The sequence below is a fragment of the Lutra lutra genome, chromosome 8, assembly GCF_902655055.1.
Source record: "Lutra lutra chromosome 8, mLutLut1.2, whole genome shotgun sequence".
NCBI lineage: Eukaryota > Metazoa > Chordata > Mammalia > Carnivora > Mustelidae > Lutra > Lutra lutra.
Window position 1 is genome coordinate 24,952,329 of NC_062285.1, and position 24,394 is coordinate 24,976,722.

The 24,394-nt window shown below is 39.6% G+C and overlaps 1 protein-coding gene across 1 annotated transcript in view; it reads left to right on the forward strand.

Moving 5' to 3' along the window:
• Window positions 1-24,394, forward strand: part of FAM107B (family with sequence similarity 107 member B) — a 228,798-nt gene that overhangs the window by 81,790 nt on the left and 122,614 nt on the right. The window contains exon 2 of the mRNA XM_047741391.1: window positions 13,003-13,063. Within this exon, the coding sequence (XP_047597347.1) occupies window positions 13,003-13,063 (61 nt within the window). The remainder of the gene's footprint in view (window positions 1-13,002; window positions 13,064-24,394) is intronic.

Consider the following 24,394-nt stretch of genomic DNA (forward strand, 5'->3'; position numbering starts at 1 on the left):
ATGATGGAAGCAGCGCAAGTGCCTACTGATAGATGAATGAGTAAAGAAGATGTGATATATGTGTGTGTGTTACATATGGAATATATGTAGGAATGGAATATTACTCAGCTATAAAAAGAATAACATCTTGCCATTTGCAACAACATGGATGGAGCTAGAGAGTATAATGCTAAGCAAAATAAGTCATTCAGAGAGAGATACCATATGATTTCACTCATATGTGAAATTTAAGAAAACAAATGAGCAAAAGAAAAAAAAGAGAGAGAAAGAGACAAAGAAACAGACTTTGAACTGTAGAGACCAGATGCTTGCCAGAGGGGAGGAGGCTGGGGGGATGGGGGAAATAGGTGAAGGGAATTAAGAGTGCACTTGTCGGGGTGCCTGGGTGGCTCAGTGGGTTAAAGCCTCTGCCTTTGGCTCAGGTCCTGGGATCGAGCCCCGCATTGGGCTCTCTGCTCGGCAGGGAGCCTGCTTCCTCTTCTATCTTTCTGCCTGCCTCTCTGCCTACTTGTGATCTGTCAAATAAATAAATAAAAAATCTTAAAAAAAAAAGTGCACTGGCCATGATGAGCAATGAATAAAGCATAGAAATGTTGAATCACTATATGGTACACTTGAAATTAATATAACACTGTATGTTAACTACAATGGAACTAAAATTTAAAACAATAAAATTTTAGGATGTGTTAAAAGGAACAAAATAGTGAGTCATTAACATGAGAAATTTTAGTCTGATTGTTAAGGAACTTTCCAGTGAAATGAACCCAGCTGTAACCATGTACCTAAAGTAAATTAATGAAAGTCCTTTGTATATGACATTTTAGAAACTGGCAAATACTCAAGGAAATGGATTCACTTGGGCATGTGAAATGACTCCTGACATCTTTCCATCTGTGCTGTCATCTTTCAGGGATCTCTTTAAGGACCACAAAAGGAGACAAAACAGATTTTTAAAAGCATTTGTCAGGGGCCCCTGGCTATCTCAGTGGGTTAAGCATTCTGACTCTTGATCTCAGCTCAGGTCTTGATCTCAAGGTTGTGAGTTTAGTGTGAGTTTAAGCCCCGTGTTGGGCTCCATGGAGCTACTTAAATAAATAAATAAATAAATAAAATAAAAGCATTTGTCAGTATTTGTCTAAACACAACTAAGCAGTTGACTATGGTCCTATTGATGGAAACAATGAATGGATAGAAGACCTGACACAAAACTGTCCTTATGTAGTTGGTGCCTTTGCAAGAAGTCACTTCCCTAAAAAAAGAAGCCATCAGCAGCAAACATACTCTGGGCCTTTCTCCACTTGTCACTGGCTAGCAAATTCACCACACTACAGCCCTCTGAGGGAAGCGCCCGTGTAAGCTAACTTGAGCTCCCTGCTCCCACAAGTAAATGCAGGCACAGGAGACTTTAGGAACTTACTAATATCCCTGGCTGGTAAGTGGGAGAGCTGGAATTTGTATCTCATTCATCTAACTCTGATGTATGTGGTTCTCTACTGTGAGAAAACACTGTAAATAAAGCACTAAAAAAAAAAAAATGGAATCCAGAGGCCCAGTCTTATCTAAGTGGATAAGAGCTAGATCCTCCTCTGTATTTTTGCCATGACCTCCAAGTAATTTGGGTATACACCTGAGTCTGAGAATTACAGTTTTACAAGCATGAGATCTAATACTTCTCCCTTTCTTTTCTTTTCTTGTGCAACTTTTCTGAAGTTTACCTCAAGTTGTCTAGCTTAGGTAAACAAACATTTAAAGACAACAAAATTTAGAACTACATGATCTAAACACTATACCACCTAAAGAGGAGGGGAGGGGAGAGAAAGTTATTTATTTGAGTTAAGATTATTTTTTACCTAAGAAAATTAAAATCAATGTCATCTGCCTCTCCTGTGGTTATGAGTTCCTGGAGGTCCAAGATTATGTCCTATTCACTATCGTATTCCGCACATTTTCTAGCAGAATGCCATGAACATGGAAGTTCTTCAGCAAATGTATATTGATTTAAAGTGAATTTTGCAAGGTTCTATATAGAGTCAGGAAAGAGTTTTGGTGAGTGACCTCTGATCCTCTTCTTAGTGTTCCAGTGGGCAAAAAAAAAAAAGGACATACAAACCAATTATTTGTTTACACTGGGGGAAAAGGAAAAGGTGCACAACATATAATTCCTCTGCTGCAGGCATTGAATAAATGCTTTACGTATTTAATTTTATTCTCATAACAACCCATGGACATAGATATTATTATCTCCATCTCCAGATGAAGAACTTTAGAGAGAACAAGTCATTAGGGGTGCAATATGGAGAGGTGGTTATGAGCATAGACTCAAGGTTCAACTGGGTTTTTAAAAAATATTTTATTTATTTATTTGAGAGAGAGAGAGAAAGAGGGAGAGGACAAGCCAGAGAGGAAAGGACATCATGACCTGAGCCAAAAGCAGACCCTTAGTCAGTTGACTGAGCCACCCAGGCACCCCTCAACTGGGTTTGTCTTCAGGCTCAGTTATTAGCTCTATAATCAAGAAAATTCCTTGATTTCTCTGACCTCTTGAAGTTTTCTCATCTGTAAAATGAGGACAATAATATTAGTTAAACAGATTGTAAAGCTCTTAGAGGCAGTGCCCAACATAGAGAGTTCAAAATGTTGGCTTAAAAACACTCACCCATACAGGAATCTGGGTGGCTCAGGTTGTGATCCCAGCCAGGGTCCTGGGATTGAACCCTGCATCAGGATCCCTGCTCAGTGCAGAGCCTGCCTCTCCCTCTTCCTCTCCCCCAGCTTGTGCTCTTTTGCTCACTCTCTCTCTCTCTCAAATAAATAAATAAAATCTTTAAAAACACTCACCCATAATTAAGATTTCCTTTTATCATTATACCATATTTCTAAAGCATTTCCAATGCATCAGAAACATCCAGATGTTATTTAAATAGCAGATAGCAGGGCCACACTCCAATTAGGGTGACCAACTCATCTCAGTATGCCAAGACTGCCTTAGTTTTAGTACCAGAAATCCTGCATCCTGTAGAACCCTTAGTCCCAAGCAAATCAGGATGGTTGGTCATCCCAAACCTCATACTTAGCAAATCAGCATCTGGACTGGAACATGCATAGTTTTAACAAAGGAGAAGCATTAATATTAAGGAGGGAGCTTTGTATAGTGGTTTACATCATGGGGTTTGGACCCAGGTAGACCTGGGTCTGAATCCCCTTTTGACATTTCAAGGAAATTGATACTTTGGTTGTGTTTGTGGGTTCCTGGGAAGCTGAGTTTGAAATGCAGAGATTTATTTAGGGAGTGTTTTGGGGGTCAACTCTTGCGGAAGAGAAGAGAAGAAAGCAGGATTAGGCAGAGGGGGATAAGGGACTACAGTGAAGTTTCTTGATGAAAGGCTCACCAACTTCATGTGGCTCTGGAGCAAGGAGGGCCCTTCAGAGTTGTCTGGAGATGGGGTGAATGGGTTGGGTGGGCCTCTCTGCCCTCAAATCAACAAGTCCAAGTGCCACCAGTGCTGGCAGCTCTCTCCCAGGATGCTGACAGCTGAGTGCTATCTATTAACCACATTTCCTGTAGCTGTGACAATAAATCTTTCAGTCCTGAAGGGGCCTCCAAGTAGCACATCACAGTACAGTATCCACTACAGGGTGAATGAGCCCCACTGAGTCTCTGTTTCTCCATCCATAAACCAGGACTGATGACAATAATGTCATCTATCTCCAGAAGTTGTTGGGGACTAAGGAGTTCTACACATACAACACAGTTTGACACATTGCAAGCACTCAAGAAATATCATGGACTGTACATCTTAAAGTTAGAATGAGGTAGAGTTAGGGATGAAGACAGGAGGCTGCTTCAGGAAGGCCCTCTTGGAGAAACTGCCCCCTGACCTTTGTTATCATGAGGGACAACACTTGACTTTTTTTTTCTTTTTTTTTTTTTTTAATTTTATTTTTTATAAACATTTATTTTTATCCCCAGGGGTACAGGTCTGCAAATCGCCAGGTTTACACACTTCACAGCACTCACCATAGCACATACCCTCCCCAATATCCATAACCCCACCCCGCCTCTCTCAACCCCCCTCCCCCCATCAACCCTCAGTTTGTTTTGTGAGATTAAGAGCCACTTATGGTTTGTCTCCCTCCCAATCCCATCTTGTTTCATTTACTCTTCTCCTACCCCCTTAACCCCCTCTCCCTCTTATCAGGGAGATCATATGATAGTTGTCTTTCTCCGATTGACTTATTTCGCTAAGCATGATACCCTCTAGTTCCATCCACGTCGTCGCAAGTGGCAAGATTTCATTTCTTTTGATGGCTGCATAGTATTCCATTGTGTATATATACCACATCTTCTTTATCCATTCGTCTGTAGATGGACATCTAGGTTCTTTCCATAGTTTGGCTACTGTAGACATTGCTGCTTAAACATTCGGGTGCACGTGCCCCTTCGGATCACTACATTTGTATCTTTAGGGTAAATACCCAGTAGTGCAATTGCTGGGTCATAGGGTAGTTCTATTTTCAACATTTTGAGGAACCTCCATGCTGTTTTCCAGAGTGGTTGCACCAGCTTGCATTCCCACCAACAGTGTAGGAGGGTTCCCCTTTCTCCGCATCCTCGCCAGCATCTGTCATTTCCTGACTTGTTAATTTTAGCCATTCTGACTGGTGTGAGGTGATATCTCATGGTGGTTTTGATTTGTATTTCCCTGATGCCGAGTGATGTGGAGCACTTTTTCATGTGTCTGTTGGCCATCTGGATGTCTTCTTTGCAGAAATGTCTGTTCATGTCCTCTGCCCATTTCTTGATTGGATTATTTGTTCATTGGGTGTTGAGTTTGCTAAGTTCTTTATAGATTTTGGACACTAGCCCTTTATCTGATATGTCATTTGCAAATATCTTCTCCCATTCTGTCAGTTGTCTTTTGGTTTTGTTAACTGTTTCCTTTGCTGTGCAAAAGCTTTTGATCTTGATAAAATCCCAATAGTTCATTTTTGCCCTTGTTTCCCTTGCTTTTGGCGATGTTCCTAGGAAGATGTTGTTGCGGCTGAGGTCGAAGAGGTTGCTGCCTGTGTTCTCCTCAAGGATTTTGATGGATTCCTTTCTCACATTGAGATCCTTCATCCATTTTGAGTCTATTTTCGTGTGTGGTGTAAGGAAATGATCCAATTTCATTTTTCTGCATGTGACTGTCCAAATGTCCCAACACCATTTATTGAAGAGGCTGTCTTTTTTCCATTGGACATTCTTTCCTGCTTTGTCGAAGATGAGTTGACCATAGAGTTGAGGGTCTATTTCTGTCTGGTCTATATCTATTCTGTTCCATTGATCTATGTGTCTATTTTTGTGCCAGTACCATGCTGTCTTGATGATGACAGCTTTGTAATAGAGCTTGAAGTCCGGAATTGTGATGCCACCAACTTTGGCTTTCTTTTTCAATATTGCTTTGGCTATTCGAGGTCTTTTCTGGTTCCATATAAATTTTAGGATTATTTGTTCCATTTCTTTGAAAAAAATGGATGGTACTTTGATAGGAATTGCATTAAATGTGTAGATTGCTTTAGGTAGCATAGACATTTTCACAATATTTATTCTTCCAATCCAGGAGCATGGAACATTTTTCCATTTCTCTGATCTTCCTCAAATTCTTTCATGAGTACTTTATAGTTTTCTGTGTATAGATTCTTAGTCTCTTTGGTTAGGTTTATTCCTAGGTATCTTATAGTTTTGGGTGCAATTGTAAATGGGATGGACTCCTTAATTTCTCTTTCTTCTGTCTTGTTGTTGGTGTAGAGAAATGCAACTGATTTCTGTGCATTGATTTTATATCCTGACACTTTACTGAATTCCTGTACAAGTTCTAGCAGTTTTGGAGTGGAGTCTTTTGGGTTTTCCACATAGAGTATCATATCATCTGCAAAGAGTGATAGTTTGACTTCTTCTTTACCAATTTGGATGCCTTTAATTTCCTTTTGTTGTCTGATTTCTGAGGCTAGGACTTCTAGTACTATGTTGAATAGCAGTGGTGATAACGGACATCCCTGTCGTGTTCCTGATCTTAGCAGAAAAGCGTTCAGTTTTTCTCCATTGAGAATGATATTTGCAGTGGGTTTTTCATAGATGGCTTTGATAATATTGAGGTATGTGCCCTCTATCCCTACACTTTGAAGAGTTTTGATCAGGAAGGGACGCTGTACTTTGTCAAATGCTTTTTCAGCATCTATGGAGAGTATCATATGGTTCTTGTTCTTTCTTTTAGTAATGTGTTGTATCACATTGATTGATTTGCGGATGTTGAACCAACCTTGCAGCCCTGGAATAAATCCCACTTGGTCGTGGTGAATAATCCTTTTAATGTACTGTTGAATCCTATTGGCTAGTATTTTGGCGAGAATTTTTGCATCTGTGTTCATCAAGGATATTGGTCTGTAGTTCTCTTTTTTGATGGGATCCTTGTCTGGTTTTGGGATCAAGGTGATGATGGCCTCATAAAATGAGTTTGGAAGTTTTCCTTCTATTTCTATTTTTTTGGAACAGTTTCAGGAGAATAGGAATTAGTTCTTCTTTAAATGTTTGGTAGAATTCCCCCGGGAAGCCATCTGGCCCTGGGCTTTTGTTTGTTTGGAGATTTTTGATGACTGTTTCAATCTCCTTACTGGTTATGGGTCTGTTCAGGCTTTCTATTTCTTCCTGGTTCAGTTGTGGTAGTTTATATGTCTCTAGGAATGCATCCATTTCTTCCAGATTGTCAAATTTGTTGGCGTAGAGTTGCTCATAGTATGTTCTTATAATTGTCTGTATTTCTTTGGTGTTCGTTGTGATCTCTCCTCTTTCATTCATGATTTTATTTATTTGGGTCCTCTCTCTTTTCTTTTTGAGAAGTCTGGCCAGGGGTTTATCAATCTTATTAATTCTTTCAAAGAACCAGCTCCTAGTTTCATTGATTTATTCTATTGTTTTTTTGGTTTCTATTTCACTGATTTCTGCTCTGATCTTTATGATTTCTCTTCTCCTGCTGGGTTTAGGGTTTCTTTCTTGTTCTTTCTCCAGCTCCTTTAGGTGTAGGGTTAGGTTGTGTACCTGAGACCTTTCTTGTTTCTTGAGAAAGGCTTGTACCGCTATATATTTTCCTCTCAGGACTGCCTTTGTTGTGTCCCACAGATTTTGAACCATTGTGTTTTCATTATCATTTGTTTCCATGAATTTTTTCAATTCTTCTCTAATTTCCTGGTTGACCCATTCATTCTTTAGAAGGATGCTGTTTAGTCTCCATGTATTTGGGTTCTTTCCAAATTTCCTCTTGTGATTGAGTTCTAGCTTCAGAGCATTGTGGTCTGAAAATATGCAGGGAATGATTCCAATCTTTTGATAACGGTTGAGACCTGATTTAGGACCGAGAATGTGATCTATTCTGGAGATTGTTCCATGTGCACTAGAGAGGAATGTGTATTCTGTTGCTTTGGGATGAAATGTTCTGAATATATCTGTGATGTCCATCTGGTCCAGTGTGTCATTTAAGGCCTTTATTTCCTTGTTGATCTTTTGCTTGGATGATCTGTCCATTTCAGTGAGGGGAGTGTTAAAATCCCCTACTATTATTGTATTATTGTCGATGTGTTTCTTTGATTTTGTTATTAATTGGTTTATATAGTTGGCTGCTCCCACGTTAGGGGCATAGATATTTAAAATTGTTAGATCTTCTTGTTGGACAGTTCCTTTGAGTATGATATAGTGTCCTTCCTCATCTCTTATTATAGTCTTTGGCTTAAAATCTATTTGATCTGATATAAGGATTGCCACTCCTGCTTTCTTCTGATGTCCATTAGCATGGTAAATTCTTTTCCACCCCCTCACTTTAAACCTGGAGGTGCCTTCGGGTTTAAGATGAGTTTCTTGTAGGCAACATATAGATGGGTTTTGTTTTTTTATCCATTCTGATACCCTGTGTCTTTTGATTGGGGCATTTAGCCCATTAACATTCAGGGTAAGTATTGAGAGATATGAATTTAGTGCCATTGTATTGCCTGTAAGGTGACTGTTATTGTATATTGTCTCTGTTTCTTTCTGATTTACTACTTTTAGCGTCTCTCTTTGCTTAGAGGACCCCTTTCAATATTTCCTGTAGAGCTGGTTTGGTATTTGCAAATTCTTTCAGTTTTTGTTTGTCCTGGAAGCTTTTAATCTCTCCTTCTATTTCAATGATAGCCTAGCTGGACATAGTATTCTTTTTTTTTTTTTTTTAAAGATTTTATTTATTTATTTATTTGACAGAGAGAGATCACAAGTAGACGGAGAGGAAGGCAGAGAGAGAGAGAGAGGGAAGCAGGCTTCTTGCTGAGCAGAGAGCCTGATGTGGGACTCGATCCCAGGACCCTGAGATCATGACCTGAGCCAAAGGCAGCAGCTTAACCCACTGAGCCACCCAGGCGCCCCATGGACATAGTATTCTTGGCTGCATGTTTTTCTCATTTAGTACTCTGAATATATCATGCCAGCTCTTTCTGGCCTGCCAGGTCTCTGTGGATAAGTCTGCTGCCAATCTAATATTTTTACCATTTTACGTTACAGACTTCTTTTCCCGGGCTGCTTTCAGGATCTTCTCTTTGTCACTAAGACTTGTCAATTTTACTATTAGGTGATGGGGTGTGGACCTATTCTTATTGATTTTGAGGGGGGTTCTCTGAACCTCCTGGATTTTGATGCTTGTTCCCTTTGCCATATTGGGGAAATTCTCTCCAATAATTCTCTCCAACATACCTTCTGCTCCCCTCTCTGTTTCCTCTTCTTCTGGAATCCCAATTATTCTAATGTTGTTTCGTCTCATGGTGTCACTTATCTCTCGAATTCTCCCCTCGTGGTCCAGTAGCTGTTTGTCCCTCTTTTGCTCAGCTTCTTTATTCTCTGTCATTTGGTCTTCTATATCGCTAATTCTTTCTTCTACCTCATTTATCCTAGCAGTGAGAGCCTCCATTTTTGATTGCACCTCATTAATAGCTTTTTTGATTTCAACTTGGTTAGATTTTAGTTCTTAACACTTGACTTTTTATTGTGAGATGTGTTACTAGGTTAGACATTAAAAAAAAATGTTAAGCAGGTGAACAATTGAATCCATTCAACAATTGTTTTACAAGCACCTGTTGACAAAGAGGGTAGAGTCTGAATGAAATTTTAAGAAGCATACTTTTTGTCCTGGAAGATCCTATAATGTAGTGGGATAGACAAGGCTTAGATACTGGATTCCATGGGAAATTAAACATATATTTATTAGTAGCAATGTAATGCTGTAAGAAGACTCTTGGCACTAGAATATGGTGAGTGTTGGATATCAGTTTCTAAAATTACCTCCTATAGGAGACTCTTCATATCCATCAAAATGTAGACATAGATATTGCTAAGAGAGGTTGTAACAAAATGGTCATTAACCCTGAGATCATGGTCATTAACATATTAATTTGTCAAAATATTTTGGGGGATTTTTATAATCTGTACCAAGAGCCTCAAAAACTTTCATGACCTTTGATCCAGAATCCTACCCTTGAAACTTTAATCCAGGATAATTTGAAATAATTAAAATCCTTACATTGAAAGATGTTCTTTATAGTGTAGCCCATAATAGAGAAAACTTGAAGATTCCTCAAATGTTTGGTGACACAGAAACAGTTATTTAAAATTAGAATTCAACTTCCTTGGGAAAGAACAGTTATATTTGGGATCCATTTCCCAAATGAAGTTGAAACCAAGAGTCAGTCATGTAATTGGTGCAACAGGTGGAGACAAATGGGACTGGATCTCCTTAATTTTGGTCAAGAATTCTATTTTTCTCTCAAACTATCATTGTGTTTCTAAACACACTTTCCTAGAGTGAAATGCCCGCTGCTAATGTTGCAAAACTATGAGGCCAAGTTAAAATGCCTTGAAGTATGTCAATGAGGTTATATTGTTAATATAATATATATTAATTATATTGCTAATTAATTTTTTATTGCTTGTTTTGTTTTGTTTTTCAACTATGATTGCTCAAGCAATGAAGCGAATGATCAAGGCACCCCACTCTGGCTTCCCAGAGCTGAGGTGCATCAGCTGATTGTATTAGAAGTGACAGAAAACATAATAGAAATGTTGGGGTTTTTTGGTTTTGTTTTAAGATTTATTTATTTGAGAGAGAGAGAGAGAGGGCGCTAGAGGGACGGGCAGAGAGAGAGGGAGAAAGAGACTCCTAAGCACCTCCACACTGAGTACAGAGCCCAATGCAGGGCTCTATCTCATTACCCTGAGATCATGACCTGAGCCAAAACCAGGAGACCACCACTTAATCAACTAAGCCACCCAGGCATCCCCAAATGGGTTATTTTTAAAATCAATATATATATATTTGTTAAATGTATGGCTATAATAGCTTATGGGCTGAAAAAGCCAAGGTTAAGCTTGCTTCAAGCATGCCTCGATTTGGGGCTCCAATGATATCACTAGGACTCAGTATCAGTTCATCTCTTGGCTCTCTTTTCCTTTGTGTGGATGGCTGTCTCAGCTGCGAGTGACAGTGGCAGCTCCAACTCTCAGAGCTGTTTCAGGTTTCAGTGGGTAAGCATAGGAGTCAAATTCCCAGACATCCGGAGAAAATCTCTCATTAACCCTGATTGGGTCACGTGACTACTCTGAACCAATAACAGGGAAATGTAGTGGAGGATGGGCCTAGCCCTGGGTCACATGACCACCCGTGGCAGTGGGGAGTGAGATGGCCTGGAGCACTGGGCTGGTATCATTGGAACCACAGTTGGTTAAGAGTCGGAAGGGTGACTTTAAAGAGGAAATCAGGACACATTTACTAGATAGAGTGAGTGAGTGCCAGGTAGCGAAATCAACAGATGTCTACTACAGTTGGACTGTTGTCATTTTATTCTAGCTTTGCTGGGAAAAAGCCAGTAAGAACAAACTCAGCAAATCACAGACTTGCACTAAAGAGAAGAATCTAAGGAGTTCGGTCTTTATTCTCTAAATAGAACATAGTTTATGCGATCAAAGACAGATGCTTGTTTATTCTGTGCTGAGAGCTCTCCAGCCAAGAGGATTCCAAGTATCCTTCCATCTGCAGATCATTCCGGGGCTTTGCAATTTTTTCTATTTAAATGAGAAAATTGGGGGAGGGGCAATTTAAAATAAAGTAATAAATATGTCTGGGGGAGAGTTAAAGAGCTACATTATTTCACAATTCTGGAATTCAGAGCAATAAAAAGTAAACAGTCTTATTGGCTCAAAGGAGAATGCTTTCATCTATGAAACAACTTTATTTGGTTATTTGGGCATCTCAAGAGATTTCCCCTGTGGCTGTATTATAAAATAACTCCTTATGTTTTTATTATGTACTGTCCTGTTGGGGCTTGTGGAACAAGAAATTATTTGCTGCATTTCTTTTCTGTATAATGGGGCTTTCTATCATTTACATGTCCTTTGGTATCATATTAATTCACATCCTTTTTAGAAATGTAATTTTGGAAGCAATTTTCATTAAAAATTTCTTACAACATATAAATTTGAGATAATTGAACTGAGTGCTTGTTTACCCAACTTGCCCATGCCAATACTGTAATGGGTTTTAGAAGTAGGACACATTTTTGGAACTGGTCCCTGATGAACATTTGAAGAGGATTTTTTTTTTAAAGATTTTATTTATTTATTTGACAGAGAGAGATCACAAGTAGATGGAGAGGCAGGCAGAGAGAGAGAGAGAGGGAAGCAGGCACCCTGCCGAGCAGAGAGCCCGATGCGGGCCTCGATCCCAGGACCCTGAGATCATGACCCGAGCCGAAGGCAGCGGCTTAATCCACTGAGCCACCCAGGCGCCCCTGAAGAGGATTTTTGATCTCTGGAAAAACATTTGTTCTCAACACAGGTGAAAGCAACTCCCTTATAAGTTGATACTGATCGCAATTTAAAAGAAACTATTCTTTTTGAATTAAAAAGAACACTTCTTTATCTTACTATCCAAGCTTGAAGAGTCTGGTGGATTCTCATCTGGATGAGATAATACTTAAGGAGGTGCAAACTTAAAACAAATTGGGGAGTGCTTCTACAATGGATAATATCAATTTTTTAGTTCATTTGTTCCACTTTGTTTAGAGAGTAGCCTCATTTACCAATGAGGGTACTCCGCACACACATGCTTTATCGTGGTCCAAAACGTCTTCCATTGGGCTAAATTCTTTTGAGGAACAAAGTATGTGCAGAAAGTGTGCCAGTCTGAGAAGGAAGCTGAGTAAGCATCTGCTTGCAGTGTAATTGAAGGGATCTTGCATAAAAATTAAGGTCCCACAGAAATAGCCCCTCTGAGGCACTCAACAAATACTTGTTCAGTGAAGGAAAGACATAAATGAAAGAATCAGCATAAAGTCATCTTGCAGACAAATTTAGAAAGGCACTGTGTAGACATTCCTCTGAATTTACTTTCCTCACTTCTAGCTGCATCTACTTTATGAATACTACAGGAGTCACGATTGTGGTTAAAGAATATCATACCAGAGCTCAGAGAAGAATTGTTCACTCAACTTTCCAGAGATCAAAATAACTGTGAATTGTGATAGAATTTTCAAAAATACAGTGAATCAGTTCTTTGAATCATGAAAAGTAAAGCATAATTATCTCTGTTATACCATGCTGGCAGAATTTCTGTCATATGGAGGAACCCACCACCACTATGTCTAAGTAATTGATGTTCCCAAACATTCAGTTACAGAGGACCTCTGGATTGTACTGGTTCAGGGACAACACCCATAGACACTTCCCTGTGAATGACACCCTGGAGTCTGTAATATAGCCCTGCTATAGTTATTCTACTCAACCTCTTCTGTTGAATTTGTTGCTTGTCCAAAGGCTCAGTTTATAAGGGCTTGGTCTAGTATTTTCAGATCTTGACCTCATATTAATTCAGTAGGTTTGCAGAAAGTGTTTCTGTAAATTAATGCATATTTTTACTTTCTCCCTATTTTTCTGGTTTGTGGAATGGAACTCAGGAAGAAGAGGAATCCCAGGAAGAACCTAAATGCCTTGAGTTCGGACAGAAGATGGCACCAGGTAGAGTACATTCAGTGCGATGCATCCTTTTCTGGGCTGCTGTTGCTAACAGCAGGGCTTACAGCATCCAAAATCTTTGCATATTGCACAAGAAAGTCTGTGTGTTCCAAATGATTGGAAACATGATGAGAAATGTCACTGGTAATGGATTCCAGGCACGACATCTAGGCAACCTGGCTATGATGCAGAAACTAGCTGCTTCTCTTCTTTCTTTTATTGATTACAATTCTTGATGAACAAATACTTTCAATGAAGTAAATGATGATAATGATGAAGAAATTTCAAATTCAGTAATACTAAAATAAGAAGTGTAGTTGTTTACTGAAATATTTATGATTACCTTGGAAAATGTTATTTAATAGGACTTCCTGTGAGAAAACATGGAAAGAAACAGTGGAGTGAATCTGTAACTTAGTTTCTGACTATGCTCAGTAATGATAATGACATGTAATGGCCATAAAAATAAACATTAGTTGAATGGACCCAATAATAATGAAAGCGAGATCTTAATACTCTCTGCTTCTATATTCAAATGGCTTTTAGTTTGGTTTTAGGTGTTAAGGAGTTAGAAGAGGCCTCCAGATGTGTTTGCTGCTGGCAGAGGCTTGTGTTCTTGTAATTTAATAGAAATCAGGGAGCAGAATTGAGAAAATGGAGATAGTAATGAAAAAAGATGCCAAGTGGGGGGAAAGGTGGCACCCTGCTTTGATATGGATGGAGAAAGAATTAGCAATTAAACAGCTCCACTGTCTCCCTCTATAACCCTCCCAAGTGTGTACCATCAACAATAACACACATTGCTTTACTTTGGTGTCTCTCCCTAGGACGCTCTCCCCTTGTAGATCCTAGCGTGGCTTGGCTCCTTCTCATCAATCAAGTATCAGCTGAAATGTCCAGTCTCAGAGACTGATTTGTCATTCTTTTAAATCACTCTTCATCTCATTGCTCATTTTATTTGTTTCATAACAATTATTACGATCTAAAACCATCCTTCCATGGATTGGTTTGGTTAGTTATTGTCCCCCAGAGAGCAGAAAGCTTGCCTATCTTGTTTAATGGTATCTTAACACCTTGGACAGTGGCTGGCACCTAGGAGTCATTCAGTAAATTCTTACTGAGTCCTTTGTGTCCACTATATGCAAGGCATTTTCTTTCTCTGTGTAATAGAGATGCAGGTAGGGTGGATTCGATGTGGCCAACTCTATGACTATTTTAGATTTCTGGCCTAAAAAGAGAATAAGACATGTTCCTTGCCTTCAAGAAAATAAATGTCTAAGGTGTAGATGTGTTTGGAACAAATGAAAAGATTGACATAACCCAAATACCCCTGGGAGCAATGAGGAAGTAGAATCTAAGAAGTTTCCTTGAGTTGATGTTGCTCATAAGGAGATTTGGAGTTTTTTGGTTTTATTTTGTTTTAAGATTTTACTTATTTGAGATGGGGGTGGTGGGAGAGAGAGAGAGAGCAGAGGAAGAGGCACTAGCAGACTGAGCATGGAACCTGATGCAGGGCTCGATATCACAACCCTGAGATCATGACCTGAGCCAAAACCAAGAGTCAGATGCTCAACCAACTGAGCCACCCAGGTGCTCTAGGAGTTTTGGAGTTTGAAAGTAGGGGCATAAGAAGGCAGAGTTGGAGCTTGCATATTATACCCCTTAAAATTGTTCTGCGTGTCACTTTTGCACACTTACTCTTGATTTTCAGTTTCTCAGCTAGAGAAGTCTAGACTAATGGCTATTGCTGGGTCAATGCAAATTTGGCCAAGCAATTTTGAGTTTCCCAGTTGCCGTTATAAGTAGTATCATTTGCTCTCTTGGCAGAGTGTGCACTAGATTTGAAGCCATCCAAAAGCCTTGATTATCCCACATGTTGTGAAGATACTGCTACTCACCAAGGCTTTTCTAAGACACGAGTTGGCTCCAACAGGTCCTACTGTGACATCTCTGAGTGAGAAAACAAGGATCCAATTCTCAGTCTTCTAGCATCCTAGATCTTTAAGCCTTAGGAGTGTGTGACTAGAAATGTAGTGTAGTGGTAAAAAATTACCTCCACAATACATTTGGAGTCAGAGATCCAAATGAAAATAATTCCACAGAAAGAGTGGCACCATTTAGTTAGAAATCTATAATCTTAATTTCTTTGTGTTGCTATATACTTTCCTCTCAGGACTGCCTTTGCTGTGTCCCAAAGATTTTGAACAGTTGTGTTTTCATTTTCATTTGCTTCTATGAATTTTTAAAATTCTTCTTTCATTTCCTGGTTGACCCATTCATTCTTTAGTAGGATGCTCTTTAGCCTCCATGTATTTTGAGTTCTTTCCAACTTTCCTCTTGTGATTGAATTCTAGTTTCAGAGCATTATGGTCTGAAAATATGCAGGGAATGATCCCAATCTTTTGGCACTGGTTGAGAACTGATTTGTGATCCAGGATGTGATCTATTCTGGAGAATGTTCCATGTACACTAGAGAAGAATATGTATTCTGTTGTTTTGGGATGGAATGTTCTAAATATATCTGTGATGTCCACCTGGTCCTGTGTCGTTTAAAGACTTTATTTCCCTGTTGATCTTTAGCTTAGATGATCTGTCCATTTCAGTAAGGGGGGGGGGTGTTTAAGTCCCCTACTGTTATTGTATTATTGTTGATGTGTTTCTTTGATTTTGTTATTAATTGGTTTATATAATTGGCTGCTCCCATGTTAGGGCATAGATATTTAAAATTGTTAGGTCTTCTTCTTGGACAGACCCCTTAAGCATGATATAGTGTCCTTCCTCCTCTCTTATTCGAGTCTTTAGCTTAAAATCTAATTTATCTGATATAAGGATTGCCACCCGAGCTTTCTTTTGACATCCATTAGCATGGTAAATTGTTTTGCACCCCATCACTTTAAATCTGCCTTTGGGTCTAAAATGAGTTTCTTGTAGACAGCATACCGATGGATCTTATTTTTTTTTTTAACCCATTCTGATATCCTGTGTCTTTTGATTGGGACATTTAGCCCATTTACATTCAGGGTAACTATTGAAAGATATGAATTTACTGCCATTGTATTGCCTGTAAGGTGAATGTTACTGTATATTGTCTCTTTTCCTTTCTGGCCTGTTACTTTTAGGTTCTCTCTTTGCTTAGAGGACCCCTTTCAATATTTCCCATCAGACTGGTTTGGTGTTTGCAAATTCTTTTAATTTTTGTTTGTCCTGGGAGCTTTTTATCTCTCCTTCTATTTTCAGTGACAGCATAGCTGGATATAGTATTCTTGGCTGCATATTTTTCTCATTTAGTGCTCTGGATATATCATGACTGTCCTTTCTGGGCTGCCAGGTCTCTGTTCATAGCTCTGCTGCCAATCTAATATTTCTACTATTGTATGTTATAGACCTCTTGTCCTGAGCTGCTTTCAAGATTTTCTCTTTGTCACTAAGATTTGTAAGTTTTACTATTAGATGACGGGGTATGGACCTTTTTTATTGACTTTGAGGGGGGTTCTCTGTGCCTCCTGGATTTTGATGCTTATTCCCTTTGCCATATTAAGGAAATTCTCAACTATAATTTGCTCCAATATACCTTCTGCCCCTCTCTCCCTTTCTTCTTCTTCTGGGATCCCAATTATTCTAATATTGTTTTGTCTTATGGTATCACTTATCTCTTTAATTCTCCCTTCATGGTCCAGTAGTTGTTTGTCTCTCTCTTGCTTGGCTTCTTTATTCTTTATCATTTGGTCTTCTATATCACTAATTCTTTCTTCTGCCTCATTTATCCTAGCCGTAAGAACTTCCATTTTATTGCACCTCATTAATAGCTTTTTAAATTTCAACTTGGTTAGATTTTAGTTCTTTTATTTCTCCAGAAAGGGATTCTCTAATATCTTCCATGGTTTTTTTAAGCCCAGATAGCACCTTGATAATCGTCATTCTGAACTCTACTTCTGATATATTATTCATGTCCATATTGATTAGGTCTCTAGCCATCAGTCCTGCCTCTTGTTCTTTTTTTGTGTGTGTGGTGAGTTTTTCTACCTTGTCATTTTATGCAGATAAGAATAGATTAACAGGAGAGCAAAATACCAAAAGGGTAGCAACAATCCCAGAAATATATACTCCAAATCAGAAGAGACTCAAAACCAGGGGGAGAAGGGAGGAGGAGGGAAAGAAAAAAAAAAAAAAAAAAAATATATATATATATATATATATATATATATATATATATATATGACTGGTGAATAGAACAGAGCCACACATTTGATTTTGGGTGTATTTTGGTCTGTTAGAAAAAACTACCTCCCAAAATTTTAAAGAAAGCAAAACTTATATATATACAAAAATAAGGGTAAACATGATGAAGGAATGGAATATGACTGTAAAGATGAAAATTTAAAAAGATTCTAAAAAAGGAATTGATAAGGTAAGAAGTTCATTGAAAAAAGAAAAAAAAAAGAGGAAAGAATGTCATCAGGCTGGAGACTAGAACAAAGCCTTCGGCTAGATTTAGGGTATATTTTGATCTATTAGAAGAAATTGTATCCCAAAATTTTAAAGGAAAAAAAAAACTATAGTATACAAAAAATAAGATTAAATACAATGAAGGGCTAAAATAAGAGTATAACAATAAAAATTTAAAAAGATTTTTAAAAAGGTATTGATAAGATAAAATAGTTAAAAATGTTTAAAATAGGAAAGAGGAAAAATTAAAAAATAGAATAAGAAAAAAATCAAATTTAAAAAATTTAACTTTGAAAGACTAAAGGATCATGGGGAAAAAAGCCATGTGTTCTATGTGTTGCTTTCCCCTAGCTCTGGAGTTCCACAGTTCTCATTGATCAATGAACTTGGTCTTGACAGGATGTTCTTGCTGATCTTCTGGGGGAGGGGCCTGTTGCCATGATTCTCAAATGTCTTTGCCCCAGGCGGAATTGCACTGCCTTTGCCAGGGGCCAGGCTAAACAATCTGCTCGGGTTTGCTCTCGGGAGTTTTTGTTCCCTGAACGCTTTCCATAGAGCTCTGGAGGATGGCAATGAAGATGGTGGCCTCCCAATCTCTGGCCTGGAGGAGCCGAGAGCTCAGGGCCCCACTCTTCAGTGCACCGTCAGAGAAAAGCAGTCAATCCCTCCTCTCTCCCTGGTCTCCGGCCACACTCCGGGTTCACCCGGCCTGTGACCCAGTGTTTCTACCTCTGCTGCACGGTTCTGTTTGGAGTCTCCAAAGCCAGCAGATTCCCGCATCATGCTCCTGCATCACTCCTCCCAGAGGAGGAAGGAGGGGGTCTCTCTGGATCTGCCACTGTGGAATCCCTGCTTGAAGAGCAGTGGCCCAGCTGTGCCTCAGATCGTGGTTTAAGTTAATCCTGAGCTGAGAGCTCACTCCTCAGCTCTGCCTCTGTAGCAGGCTTCCCCACTCTGATACCTGGGAGCTCTGCCACACTCAGGCATCCCTGGTCTTTTTGTGTCCCTGCAGGTCCTGAGACCACACTGTCCCTGTGAGGGCTCCACCCCCCATGTAGCCTCTGGAGCAAGGTCCCTCAGTGGAGCAGACTTCTAAAAGCTCTGATTTTGTGCTCTGCTGCTCTCTCACTTGCTGGGAGCCATCCCTTCCCTACTGCAGTCTATCTTCCCATTGCTTTGGATTCACATCTCCCCACGTCCTACCTTTTGGAAAGTGGTCAATTTTCTGTTCCTAGAATTGCTGCTCTTCCTCTCTTCTATCTCCTGTTGAGTTTTTAGGTGTTCAGAATGGTTTGATAACTGTCTAGCTGAACTCTTGAGACCTGATGATATTTTGGTCTCCTACTCTTCCGCCATCTTGCTCCTCCCTGCCCAATTTCTTTGTGATCTAATTATATGGCTTTAGATTTTGGATTATGAATAAATGACTTATTTAGCTATTTTTATTTCGAAAACACCTAATAACCCCACTCTATATAAATCTTAAACAGAAAATGCAAAATTTTTCTCACTATTTCTAAAAGGTGTTTGGGTGTACTAACTTCGGGACTTACTGCAAATTCCCTCTTCTATATTCAGGATTTACTCCAAACGTGTCTCTATACTGTGGCATTATTGTACTTGTGTGTCTTGTTTTGGTCCGTCTAATTCAGATCTACTGTGTTTACTAACCATTCTTTGAAATCCAATTATGTATTTAATTGTGTCTGCCAAGTTATTTGAAAAGTATGAACATATAATACATTAACTAAGAAATGTTTATTGAAAGCCTACTATGTGCTAGCCATTGTGCTAGGAATTATGCTATATTTAGAATGGTAACTAGGACAGATGTGACTCCATGTATCATCGAGCTTATGGGGGAAATGAGAAATGCAGCCATTAAACAAATAAAAGGAAAATGTAAGTTATAGAGAAAGTATAGCCTTAGATAAGTAAAATATAAGTTATAGAGGAAGCATGGCTCTGTGGAAGTGTTGCCTTTAGAGCTTATAGTTAAATAGTGTCTCTAAAACATAGACACAGAGAACTAAGACAACAAGTAGGATATGTACATGCTGAAACACAGGCAGGAGTGGGAGGATGAGGAACCAAAGAGGCAAGAGAAACTCAATTTGGGGGATCCAGGAAGTTATCCAAGGGTTTGTGCCCTATGAGCTGGGTCTCGAAGGATAGAAAGGAAATCATTTTCATCATTTCATGTGAAAAAAGACACATTAGCCAGGATATTTATAAAGTGAAAACCAAATACTATAAGTTGAATCTGAAGTGATACCTATTTGATATCTGGTCCCTTTTTGGCTGATGATTGAATCTTTAAGCACCTCTTACTTCATCCTGAGGCCTGTAATTTCTACTTGGAGGATCCACCCAGGTGCTATGACAGGTTATTGGAAGTGTGTTTAAACTTTGCCACCATCATTACCTCATTTCTTTGCTACCTAATAATTCAGTGTCTGTACATTTGAGGGGGCTTTTTTTTGTTTTTGGTTTTTTTTTTTTTTTTTTTTTTTTTTTAGTAAGTGACCTGCCTGTAATAGACAAAACCCTAGTACTCAGAATCAGGTGGCACTTCCCCCTTGACTTCATGGATAGATTAGCTGAGTGGATAGGGTAGCCCATTTATAATAAGTCCCTCTTAATGAGATACACTGTGAATTACTGTCAGCTAGTGCTTCATTTCAGCATGACCAGTGCTAGGCCTGTTCATCATCAGATTAAGTTTATCCTTGCCTCCAGCCTGCCCTTTTTGTGCCCTGTACCTCCTCATGGGGGTTCCCTCCTCACTACCATCGGTCTCCAGCTTTGCTACCATCAAAAAACCATGCACTCAGGCATGTATACCTTGGTACATAATTAATTTGCATCATTATGTTATGCCTGTTCTCCAGCTGATTGGTATTTTAAGCTGCAAATCCACCTACAGAATGAAAAAAAGTCAGCAGCTGTTAAAGGGATTTTAAACATTAGCAAGCAGGTAAAGAAGAGGGAGCGTTTCTGGCTACAGTCACAACGTATGGTTAGCCACTTTTTTGACCTGAATAAGGCCAAAATCATGGGGACACTCAACGAAGATTCCATCAGGCTGTGTGTTCCCTAAAAACAGGGGTTATGTCTGTTTACAAGTAAGGTTAGACCTTTTGTCAAAAGTTGCCATTTTGAAGACCTCTTGCATCCTTCTCCTATAACATTATGTTTATAACTGCACAGGGTAAAGGAAGAATGAGATAATAGACCCATGAAATATGGTAATAGGAGTGGAGGTATTGTGAAGGAAAGATTTCCAGACATAAGAGTTTTGAGGTGGTCGTGATGTTGTCTGAGAAACAAAGAAAAAACAGTGATACTTTACTAATAGTAACAAGGAGGCCATAGCAGCTATAGGTCAGCAGGAAGGCATAATTAAAAGCCCGACAATATGACCCTCTGAAGATAAGCCAGTTATTGGAAGTAGCTGAGGACAAAGGAACAGTTTACATGTTCTCACCTGGGTTTATGCCTCATTTCTCAGCAACTGCTATAGCAAAGTTGGTAGGCATTTTGGTCCGTATGGCTCATGTGGCTACCTGCTCCCAGATCTTTCTTTCCGTGAATTTTCTTTCCTTTCTGCATTGCCATGGAATGTGTTCCTTTCCTCTAGCCTTTTGTGGTTGCCCTGACTTGTTTTGTGCTGAGACTTCATTTAATCTCACTCTTTCTCCACTAAAGGGCTCTTGGAATAAGCCAAGCACTACACATACTCACAACAGCTTGTAAAAGGCATCAATATTGAACAAGGTTAAAACTGAGCAGTACCTTGTTAGTACAGAGACTCAGGTTTATAAGTTGCCCAAACTAATCTTATCTCTAGCTAAATGAATAGAAATTATGGAGTACCAGTTTGGAGTGAGAGAGAGAGAAGGAAGTTAGCACATCATGTCTTCATTCATTCATTCCTTTGTGAACAGGGAGACAGACGAATGGATGAGCCAGTTATACTTTATTGAGAGAATATTTTTTTTTAATGAATTGCACCCTTTCTGGTGGCTATGTTTCAAAAGGAAAATAAAATGTGTTTTTAAAATGTTGGCTCAATCATGCCATTTTTCTTGCCCATGCTTTGCTTTAGACACACGCCAAGTATTTTTGAATGCTGAAACAACTTTCAAATGCATTTAAAATTCAGGAACACTTTGCAGAATCATTTTTATCTTTTTGCTTGAGCTTAGCCTGTGCTGTTGGGGCCCCATGATTGCCACACTCTGATCGTAATGGGAGAATCTTCTAAGTCGACGCTGTTTTATGACAGTCACAATGTTTCACTGGAACACTCTCTTTTTGCTAAAGGTCACCTAAGGCTGAGTGAGGCCCAGCATGCTTTCAGAGTTGGCTGTCTGTGTCATCTGCATTCAGTCAAGTTTTCATTTCCTGTGGTTTGTGCGTTTCTTACGTGTGAAGTAAACCCCAAACGGTTAAAATTCTCCAACTAAAAATGAAAGCAATCAGGATAAAATATATGTATTTTTGTAACCTTTGTGAGGAAGTGAGACCAGGGTTTCATTGAGCTGCTTCTTAAGCAACATGATGTCACTGTATGTGTGTGTGTGTGTGTGTGTGTGTGTGTGTGTGTGTGTGTGTGAGGCTGGCCCCCTGTGGGAAGGAAACACTTCTGGCCAGGAGCCTTGAGGGGTGAGAAAATGACCTATTCTCTGGTAATTCAGACAAGTAGAGTGTTTGCTTTTACTTTCATGTCATAGTAGAACAGTCAAAATGAGATGTCTACCCCAGCCAACTGCATTTTGGTCATATTTGTGCAAAAAAAGTGATTTATCTTCCTTACCAATTTTTCCAAGGTCCTGGCCAAAGAATGAATAGAAAACTGTTCAGGTAAGGAAGTTGGAAAACAGAAGATGGTGGACTTCCTTTATCCTGAGTTTCCTTTCTTTCCAACCCCTTAACAGACCATCTGAAGTCCTTGGAGGCCTCTTATTACAGAAAACGCCGCTGGGGGCTGTAGATGTCTTCCAGCAAGGACCTGATTCTTAAATTTCTATTTGGGTTTTTCCCCAGATCCCAGCCCAATGACTGGAATATGGGAGAGCTCAAAATAAATGGTCGGTTGACTGAAATATAAACGCGTGTATGAATGACCGAGTCTGGTCTACGGTACAACTTGTGACATAAAAACTGTTGTTCAGTTGGAACTTTAACAGACATGAAGAGAACCACGCTAATTCCCAGGAAGGTCAAAGATGAGGGAGACAAGGGGCTTGCCTTCAAGGAGCTAAATGTACTTCCTTTACCTGAGTTTACCACCTTCCCATTCCCTTGACTATAGGATAGTCTGTGGGTTCTTGGAGGGGGGCTTTTATTAGAGAAAATGCTGCTGAGGTGGCAGATGACTTCCAGCAACGTCTTGATCCCCACAGTCCTGTATGGGACTTAGCAACCATGATTTTATTAGTCTCGCCATTTTGTCTCCACTTCAAAGAATAGTTGATTGGATATTCACTATCATGAAAATTCATCCCAAGAAGTGAAGGTCTACCAGAGGAATACACCTGTGAAAATGATATATTCCCCATTCCAAGAATGAAAACACCACTGGATGGGAGGCCATGCAAGGGCTCTAACAGGTATTCATAAAGAGGAAGATGTTTCTAGAACTTACTCATAGATCCTGCATTATGAGTGTAAGTAGGAGAAAGTCATGGGCTGGGGGAGAGCACAACTAGATTTTCTTCACTGTTAAATCAGTTGGCCTTGCCCTCAAATCCAAGGAGATGCTTAGGATGGGAGAGGGAGTAATGATCTTTGGCAGGACAAGGCAACAAGAGTGTTCTCTCATTCAGGAAGGGAGACTTCCTGGCCTGCCCGCTGAAGATGTACAAATCTGCTCTTAGCTCAATATTATTTTGCATTGAAAAGGTGTCAGAATAATGAAATCCGGTTGCCAAGTTCTCAGCGCTGTCCTCGGCAACATCTATTAAGTAATATTACCACCCACAGCTCTGAAATCACAGCCTCCATCCTCCTCAGGGTCACCCAGAAAGCTGTTTTTTCTCCTCTCTCCAGGGGCAGAGAGCTAATCACTTCCAGATTTTTTTATTCAGGAAATTCAATAGATCGCTTATTGTTCGTAAATGAGAAAACACAAATAAATAAAAATGAGAGTTTGATTTAGTCCTCTGTGTTCAAGGTACACCTGATGTGCTGTTGACTGACCAGGCACCTGTTTCTTGAAGGGGGTAGAAATGCACAGCAAATGTTTGGTTTAGATATTATGCCCATGTGCCACATGCAACACCTTGGTAACCTATCCAGTACTACTCTTCATCCAATCCTAAGTCCCCTTAGACCCTTGGAGGCACAGGGCTTCCCAGAAGTTTATCCAGGTCATAAAATGAATCAGTTGCTAGGAATGAAATTTTCAGTGTGGCAATAATTGGAGCAGAATTGTATAGTGTGTGTGTGTGTGTGTGTGTGTGTGTGTGTGTGATGTTTCTATGCTATTTTATTTTCTTCCGTCATTTCCTCGTTTGTTTAAAATTTATTCTCCAGCCTTTGTAAGAATCTCTTAGAAGAGAAGGCAACACTAATATACAAAAGAAACAATGATGAAGCAACACTTAGGTTAAATAAGTGAAACCCTAAACTGATGTTCTTCGAGTGTCTCCATCCTGGAGGAATCTCTCTACCCACTTCCACTTCTCACTTCCTTTAACCTACGTGGGTAGAAGGCTGGAGCTTGTGCTGTGTGCTGTGTATTGGGACGCCTGGGCCACTTTCTCCCTGGAGGGCGCCCTTCCTCCTGTTCTCGGGACACAGACAGTGGATATCGTCATGTAGAGGTTCCAGCTGGTCATGGTCCCAAAGGCCCTTAGGTGGGAGGGAAAATGGGAAGTTTCT